General features: G+C 33.3%; 1 protein-coding gene across 5 annotated transcripts in view; it reads left to right on the forward strand.

Annotated features, from left to right (window-relative positions):
- Nucleotides 1–1,188, forward strand: part of LOC117101229 — a 14,654-nt gene extending 13,466 nt beyond the window's left edge. For all 5 annotated transcript variants that reach the window (XM_033241148.1, XM_033241144.1, XM_033241147.1 and 2 more), the window contains 2 exons: nucleotides 61–150; nucleotides 341–1,188. In XM_033241148.1, the coding sequence (XP_033097039.1) occupies nucleotides 61–150; nucleotides 341–359 (109 nt within the window). In that variant the 3' untranslated portion in view covers nucleotides 360–1,188. The remainder of the gene's footprint in view (nucleotides 1–60; nucleotides 151–340) is intronic.
- Nucleotides 1,189–9,717: the final 8,529 nt, after the last annotated feature.

Here is a 9,717-nt window from a genome sequence, read left to right on the forward strand (position 1 = left end):
GTATGTAACAGACATGCTTGCACCTCTTAATATAAAAATGCTACCGGTATACATTTTCAGGTTATCAAGACGTAAGAAAACTCAACTACGAATAGGTGACAAGCTATACAATGTCGGCACAATTCAAACAGCTGGAAGAACGTACGCAAGGTGATAATGAATTTACGTGCCGATACTTAATTACGGATAAATTATTTTAAAAGTAGCTAGCAACAGACACGCGCGAAATGCGATTACAGTATTCAAAAACAGATAGGCATATCACAAAAAAATATATATTTATTACGCTCTCTATTAATATAATTCCTGTTTTTGTTTGTGTGTGGTTTTTATCTTTCAGAATTAATGTAAAAATGTGACATTTGGTTTGATGTAGTCCTTTGAACGAAGAGATCTTGAAAAAATCATTCAACATCACACTATGATTGACATTGTGATTACTATGGTAACAAAGTCTCGTGTCATCATGTTTATATTTTAGTCATTAGTACGCTTAACAAGACTTTTGCGAAGATAAATATTGAAAAATTATTTTCCTTTTAAGAATGCTTTCAACATCAATGATGATGGGACTATATTAATATTGACTAAACGTCCATCTCTTGTTATAGCGACATTTTATACGCGTCAGCCAATCACAATGTGTAACCTATCTATTTAAACTGGTGGAATTCTCGTGATTTGCTCGCTTTAATAACGGTCCACGTCTAAATATTAGGTGATAATAATCGGATGGTATGTGGATTATTTTTCTAGCTTAATTATTATTGAGAACGATAATAAAGCTATGCTTATATAAATAAATGTATATATATATATATATTATTGATTGCCTCTTGAGGTTTGTGTAACATTGATTTCTCAACCGAATTGTTTCATTTTTTTATTATGTATTTTATTTATTTTAGCATACAAAATAGTATACATGTATATGAATAATATTTTAATTCAATTCAATTCAATTAAATTTTTTCCAGAAGACATAAAATACAATAAACATATAACATTTACAAAACTAAAGTCTGGCTGATCATCTGGTGTAGGACAAAATAGAATTTACATTCACTTAACAATATATAACATTAAATAAGGCGGGGAAAATCTTAAGGCAAGCATAAAGACAAATATCACTGACTTCAGTTGGTAGTGATTCTTTGAAGATAAATAAAAGCAGAATGGAAAAATGCATTTGTTCGTGAACTCATATGTCTAAAAACCACGGTATTATTTCTACGAGAAATTGGGAGGGGAAGCAATGACCAGGAAAGAGAAAGGAATCTGCATAGAGACACTTTATTAGAAACTTGATTTGAAGAAATTAAGTCCTTGGTATAATAAAGGGAGTCTGACATAGTAGGATGGACGGAGGGAATACGATTACCAATAATAATCAATTATACACGATAGAAAACTGGCTTCATTCTAACATATATTACATATTATAATTTATAAAATACATCTATTACGGTACTACCAGTACCGGTATGCAAAATCGATTTGGTACATCAGCAACAAAAACAATGGCAATATGTAATAATATGCAACGATAATAATAATAATAATGATAATAATAATATCCAAGTATTTTGTGTAATTGGGTTTTTTTTTGTTTTTTTTTAACAATCAATATCCGTTTCATTTACATATCGTTTACTCCACATTCCGTTATTTTTAAGTGCCTCATTGAATCCATTTCAGGGCCTATTTCTCTGCTGGTGCGCTATGGTCGGCGATACAGTTCAGTAAATGAAATAGGACTAGTTCTTATTCAGGAGCAAAGAGTTACCAATATAGCTGTAGGGACATTGTTATGAGAATCAACATTATGGAATTAAGTAGTTATGATGTAATGTTGTACAAACTCTAACATTCATTATAACATTTACAAAACTAAAGTCTGGCTGATCATCTGGTGTAGGACAAAATAGAATTTACTTTCACTTAACAATATATAACATTAAATAAGGCGGGGAAATCTTAGGGCAAGCATAAAGACAAATATCACTGACTTCAGTTGGTAGTGATTCTTTGAAGATAAATAAAAGCAGAATGGAAAAATGCATTATTTCTACGAGAAATTGGGAGGCCGAAGCAATGACCAGGAAAGAGAAAGAAATCTGCATAGAGACACTTTATTACAAACTTAATTTGAAGAAATTAAATCCTTGGTATAATAAAGGGAGTTTCATGAAAGCAAGTCTGACATAGTAGGATGGACGGAGGGAATACGATTACCAATAATAATCAATTATACATGATAGAAAACCGGCTTCATTCTAACATATATTACATATTATAATTTATAAAATACATCTATTACGGTACAACCAGTACCGGTATGCAAAATCGATTTGGTACATCAGCAACAAAAACAATGGCAATATGTAATAATATGCAACGATAATAATAATAATAATGATAATAATATCCAAGTATTTTGTGTAATTGGTTTTTTTTTTTTGGTTTTTTTTTAACAATCAATATCCGTTTCATTTACATATCGTTTACTCCACATTCCGTTATTTTTAAGTGCCTCATTGAATCCATTTCAGGGCCTATTTCTCTGCTGGTGCGCTATGGTCGGCGATACAGTTCAGTAAATGAAATAGGACTAGTTCTTATTCAGGAGCAAAGAGTTACCAATATAGCTGTAGGGACATTGTTATGAGAATCAACATTATGGAATTAAGTAGTTATGATGTAATGTTGTACAAACTCTAACATTCATTACCTTCATAGTGTCGTGCTACTTTTCCTAAACCTAATGTACCTTTGTTAGATGTTTGCTGTAGGTATTGTCAACAAAGCATGGTAAGTATAACTAAACTACAAACGATTATTGAATTAGTAAAACGCATTCGGTAATGCAACGCGTTTACTTTGGGATTTAACACACCATCAGAGACTTTACAGTACAAATAAAAACTAAACGTACAAAAAAGTGATGGGAAATAAAAATAAAATATTCACAGACCTGGATCGGCGTCGTCAGCCAACGAATTCCATGACACTGCGACGCCACCGACGGTTAGCGAATTGGCATTGCGTCGGGCAAGTAGCAACAGAGATTAAATGTATCTGCAGACTGTCGGTGGACCAATTGTGTGCGCCATAATGTAATTAATAAAATAATGCACACATCTACACCTACAGTAGGTCTACACTCCCACACCCACCCTCACCCACTTCTTCACTCTCACTTATCACGCTGATTAAGTTTGGTTAACTTAGTTAAGACATGTCGAAATCACAATAAAAATAACACCATATGAAATATATCACATTAATTCACTAATAATTCCAATAATGAAAAATAAAAATGTCGTTTTAATAACAAAGAAAATTCCCATATTGTTATACATTGGAGCATGCTTGTACAACTAAAATCACCTCCGATACATTTGTCCTGGATTCGCTTTCTGTTCTTGCATGCATCTCAACGAAGTCCTGTTATAAATCCTAATCCAACAACATATGGTGGTTTTATTTTCTCTCTTTTTTTCTTTAATGTGTCGGTTATCAAAGAAAAAGGTTTGTTTAATAAATAATTTAATTTCATCTTGCAATATTACTACGTAGATAGATTCATTTATGTAATTTTCGTTAATTTGCATGTCAAACGCGCACCCAATGTCGCATCATTCTATTTATATCAAATTTCAAAATGTAATATTAAAACCCGTCACGAAATACCGTAGCCTTTGACAACGTCATTTACGTGTCTTCTGAATTAGCACAGAGAGTACTTCTCAAAACAGAACTATTGATATATTCGTGTAGTAAACAATTCAGTGATGCGTCTATCCATTCTGTTGACGTCAGAATCCTAATGGTTATTTAAACTTATATATATATATATATATATATATATATGAATAAATAATGAATAAATGTAGTTGACAATACTAGTAACATACAGTGATCACACGTGATAATGTCTGTAGAGTGATTATACACAGTTCTACAAGTTCTATATTTTCAATATATGTATATATATATATATATATATATATATATATATACATATATATATATGTATATATATATGTATGTGATAATAAATAATAATAATAATGGAGATGATGACGGATATTATGATAATAATAATAATAATGATAATAATAATAATAATATAACTAATCATATGACAATGATTATTGTAATTATTACAGTATACTGTATTATTAATCAATATTATCGTATATGTGTTTTATATTTTTATTATTATTATTAATATTAATATCATTGTTATTAATATATTTATTATCATCATTAATATTGTTATTCTATCTTCTGTTATTAAGCACATAATAAATGATCTGGATTCATTACCATTCGATTAGAAGTCCATCTTTGCTCTTACGACATGCTTCCACAATTACTTTGCCCACTCATGATTTTTAGGGCTAGAGTATGTGATTATTAAAATCAACAAGTCCTAGTCTTGTAAATCTATTCTCTTCAATATTACCACTTAAATAGAAAGATTAAACGAGAACTTACCTGTATGAAATATGATCTATATTTTATGAATAAGTTGAGTGAGATGTAAACTAGTTTACAGCGAAAGTATTATGATAGGAACAGTGCATCAACCCGACGTAGCCACGATTGCCTCGGGTGTGTATACGAGGCTAGTGATTTTTGATTATATCTTCTGTGTGATTTTTTTCTCCTGCTTAAACTTCAATGAATCTATATATTTTCAAATTACGGCAGTGTAAAACCGCTTCATATTGCTTATAACACTTGCACTTTCTCTCTTATATTCAAATACTGATATATTATTTCAAAATGTGTTAGCCCGGAGCAAGACGATGCACAAAGGGAAGAGGTCAAAATATAAGCTAATGCTGAAATACATGGTCGTAGAAATTAGAAAATGCATTGCAAGTTATGTTAAAAATTAACAGGCCTATTATATTGAACCTAAATATGATATGACGCACCCCATGTAGTTAACTTCATATCAATAGCTCTGTGATAGGCCTATAGTGTATAATTCGTTATTACGGTCAATGTTCCATCCATTCACAGGCCCGTACGCTGCTGAGTTGGGGGCTCGAACGAACCACCATTTTCCCCTCATCCAGTACTGGAGGTCCATCTAGATTGGGAATATTTAATTTCAATCACATCAAGTGTTAATATACGGTAATAGTGTAGTATCAAAGTTGTATTTTGCGGTCATTTTAATCGAAAACATCCAGTCGGTGAGCTTTTTTTTTAATCAATCAACTTTCTAAACGCAATTCATTTTCAAACGCGCTTTTATTATTCATTTTGATGTAAGTATACAGACTGAATGTTCCTAATGTTGATTCGAATTTATAGCTTTGCCAATTCCAAATCAAATTACAGGTATAAATATTGAGAATATTTGCATTAAAAACACCTACTTACGTCCTCTTAAATGTCATTGAAATAGCGATAAAAATACCCAGATCTCTGGACCCCAGTGGGAGCCTTAAGCAACAAGCTGCCCACCCCCATCCAACTTTGTTCCGTTTTCCTGAAAAAGACCCCCACAATCCCCCTCCCCATTTACAACCCAGCGTACTGGCCTGATTCAATAAGAATTTTGTCATTCTACCAACAAACCACTTTTATTAGAGTATTGAAATTATCTGTTAAATTACATAGACCTAATATAAAAATTTAAATAAAGATTAAATCATGACATGACGTCATGTTATAACAAACAATCAATGGCATGATCCTTGATGTTTGTTAATTTTAAGGATGATTTTGACCAATTGTTTGCTTTCTTTGGACTAAAAGACGTCGACAAACCGTGTTTGATTGCTAGGCGACAATGTTTAAAAGGCCTATCCTAGCTCCCACGCTTCAACCGAATTATAAGAAATATTCAAAGATAATCACATACAAATTAAGTCTGACAGTCACGTTACACAATTCAGAACTAGATTTGTGAGTCCCTGATCTTCCAGTAATCAAACTATGCCCTTGTGTAATATTACATTGTTAAACCCCTAGGCTCTATTTAGCATTGCTTCTGCATTTCCAGAAGAATCAGTGGAAAATCCAGCTTGTCATCACGTACGTTGCACAATTTACAAAGTTCCCAAGTTTTAACAGCAACGATAATGGAATGTTCTAAAGCTCTCCTCACTATCAAATTTTCTTTTTAAAAAATGCTGTTTTATGCCCATATATAGTCATGATGTGCCTATAAATGGTCATGATGTGATGTCATAATGACCATATTTTGCCATGTCACATGTTTTTGACAAATACAATTTGATATAGGGCTTAACTAGAAGTGCTAAACATTACGATACATCTTGATCAAATCGCAATCTGTTTTGAGTAATCAAAACATTACAGTTACCAGTGGCCGCAGTTCAATTACTAACAAATATATTTTGATTCTACGCTTTACTCTCTAAATCACATTGCATATGTTCCGATAACTTGCATGTGTTGTCATTTTCTTAGAATTATTGCCTATAATATTTCGTTTTTAGTAGGATAAATCAGTATACGTATGATTCATTATAATTAAAGTAATAAGATAACCCATAACAGCGACATGTATTAGTAATTAATTCATTTAAACACACTTCGAAAGTTAATGCTTACACAATTAGAGAAACTGTTTCAGGTGAGCGTTAACTAAATGAACCTACATATTCATTCATTCAGCTATAATACATCGCCCGAAGAAATTATTCTGTTTTTATATTTCTGAGACCTCTTGTTTTCCGGTAGTGTGTCAAAATTGGCCTGTATATTCTATCAGCCGAAGCGATTCGATGGAGAACGCATCTCCACGAAGCGGATCGTTATCAATGACGATCCGTTCAAACTGCCACCGACAATCAGCAGACGGCGTAATGCTGCCAGCGCTCGCGGTCAGCAGAGCTGATTTCGTCGGTCGACGGTCGTAAATAGCCAACAATGATTTCCAATGAATGAAAGAGGAGTTGGGTCGTATTCGACAATGGCGCACCAGCCGATTTTTTTATTTTTTTTTATTTTTTTTGGCAATGCAGGCCTCTGTATGCTGGCATGGCTAAGTAGTTAAATTAGTACGAGAGTTATTGAGGTTTCTGTTGTGAATCCCAATTGCTGAGGACGATATAGTTTCTCTCATCGGGGTTTGGGTTGATAGCTACAGATAATTTATCTTCATTTTGTTTGAATGACATTTATTTATGGCTTTCTGCTATTATGGCAAATTGTATATTAAGTTCTACTAGAACAAATAATTTCTGTCTCGAGAAAATTTTCCAGATTTGTGTCAAATTCGCTTACATCTAAAAATATAAATCATAGCAGATTGAATTACTTCATTTAAAGTATAATTTAAAATTCTTAAAAAGTACTTGATGTCTCTCAACGCCGTCGTCTATATGTCGCGCGTATAAATGGATCGGGTTTCTTTTCTGAAAATAATTGTTCGAATAATCTTTCTTCTAGAAAAAAAAATAGGCCTAGTATTTACAGATTTTGATCCGTAGCTCCATCGAGAATTAATGTTTCAATCTTTTTGGAACTGTTTTTGCCATTCTGAACTATCTACGTGGTGTACCGCAAGCATTATAAAATATTTTATTTGTAAAAACTACCCCTTCCCATCGGCGGCACACGTCACGCGTACTATAATGACGGTGCGTTCATAAAGACAATATTTAAAATAAATAATATAAACAGTAACAAGGCAAAGTACAAAACGTGAAATAATTAAAAGGATTCTAAAAACTCGATAAATCTTCATGAACAGAAACATGTATAAAAAAAATTACTCATAAGACCAAGTCTTAATTTTTACAATTTTCACCATTTATAACAACGTTTCTCGGATTTTTTTTTTTTTTTTTTCAATTTCAAAGTACGATATAAGATACAATTTCGTTCAGTGTTACGATCTCCACTCATGAATAACTGCCATGTATTTTAATCAGAATGGGATGTGATTTTGTTTTCAGCAGCAATATATTCATCAGATCTTATTTATATAATTATTACTTCGCCATGCAAACCTTTAAAATATAATGATATTGTTTTGGCAAGAGTCGATCGCGGCCTCTGAAGACTACTCCATGGGATCAATAGAATAATACAATGTGGAGCGTAACTGAACCGGGCACTAACTGCGTCGTACGACCGTCACATGACGAATACACTTCTGCTTCCGTTGAGCGATAGAAGACGTAACGACGTCTGCTGTTTGTCAGTGGCAGTCTGAACGGATCCTCATTAAAAAAGCGATCCGTTGGTTTCGCGCCGTCGCGTGCGTTCGTCGTCGCGTCGCCCTCGCGCGCAGTGAGTACCCGGATTTACTTATTGGAAATAATCTACATTAGTCGATGTCAGTCTGAGCATGCGTTGATTTTGTTCCTCCATAGTCTAAAATAAAAAGTAAACCTAGTAGGTGACCTTCTACTTTGCTCACTTTTGCATTACTTGTCTTTTTGCTCAAAACAAATAGAGTAAACCAAAATGATTGACTTCTAGCTTAAAAGACTGGACTGCCCAAGTATTATGCAGTTATATAACACATTATTATTTGACTTGATTTTAGTCCACTTTGGCTTATGTGGACTAAAACATGTGAAATATGTTCCATATGTGTTTGATCCAATATTTCACATGACCGGGGTAGTAATGTGAAGCGCTTAAAGGCTTTGTAAAGGCATTAAGCGCTATATAAGAACGACTTATTATTATTATAACAAGTATTGCACGTGAGAACGACAATATATAAAAAATACAATACATTAAGACGCACAATAATATACTGTATACCGTAATACAATATATACATTCAAAGATAAAAATTAAACGGGATATCGAGACACTAAAGGGACAGGCAATAGGCCTAAATGTAGGCAACATGAAACCTACGGTATATTATAGGATCCTTACCTACTACAGTGCAGTTAATTTTTTTGGTTTTGGTCCAATATGGATTTAGTCCGAATTTTGTTTGGTTTAAGTTGGATTTTGATAAAAGTGGGGTATTATTATTCTATTTGTTCCAATTTGGATTATGGTCCGAGTTTGATTGTGTTTTGCACTGATTCCGTAGGCCTATTCCATACGGTATTCCAGCAACCGGGCTACAAACTGGTGATCACCAGAGGTACTTAAAATAAGTCATCTACGTCACACTTTGAGCAAAATGGCGGCACTTCAAATTATTAACTTCGATCAATTTTTTTGTAAGAATGAATTGTACTTTTAAAACAATAGGTTGATTAAATATTAATGTTTATAATCCTAATATTAGTGAGTAGTATGGACGTTAGAGACCGTACATTACAGGTTTATCGACTTCACCGAATTAAGCCTACCTCTCGAGGATCTCCAAGTTTAGCCATACCAATGAGGTTACTGTACTCGAGACCGCCAACGATGAATTTATGAATTTATCGCGCATCTGAGATTGTTAATGGTTGCCGTGCGTATTTGTATGTTACGTTCAAACGCAACATGTCGTATTAGGCATGTTCACGGTGTGTTCTCGAGTGCACTTGAACAATTGGCACGCAATGTCTAACTGATTAACACGGCGCCTTCACCTTTATCTAGGACTCGGTCTAATTCATTCGGAAGCGCTCTATATCTTTATTTTCGCAGTATTAGACGTACGTTAACAATAATGTAACAATAACAAACTCACAGCCGACCAAAGTATAATCACTACCTATTACCAAAGGAAAACCAATATCTGTGGTTATTAACCATGCC

This window comes from Anneissia japonica, unplaced genomic scaffold (genome assembly GCF_011630105.1).
Source record: "Anneissia japonica isolate Jap-2015-1 unplaced genomic scaffold, ASM1163010v1 scaffold1859_len985614_cov190, whole genome shotgun sequence".
NCBI classification, from domain to species: Eukaryota; Metazoa; Echinodermata; class Crinoidea; order Comatulida; family Comatulidae; genus Anneissia; species Anneissia japonica.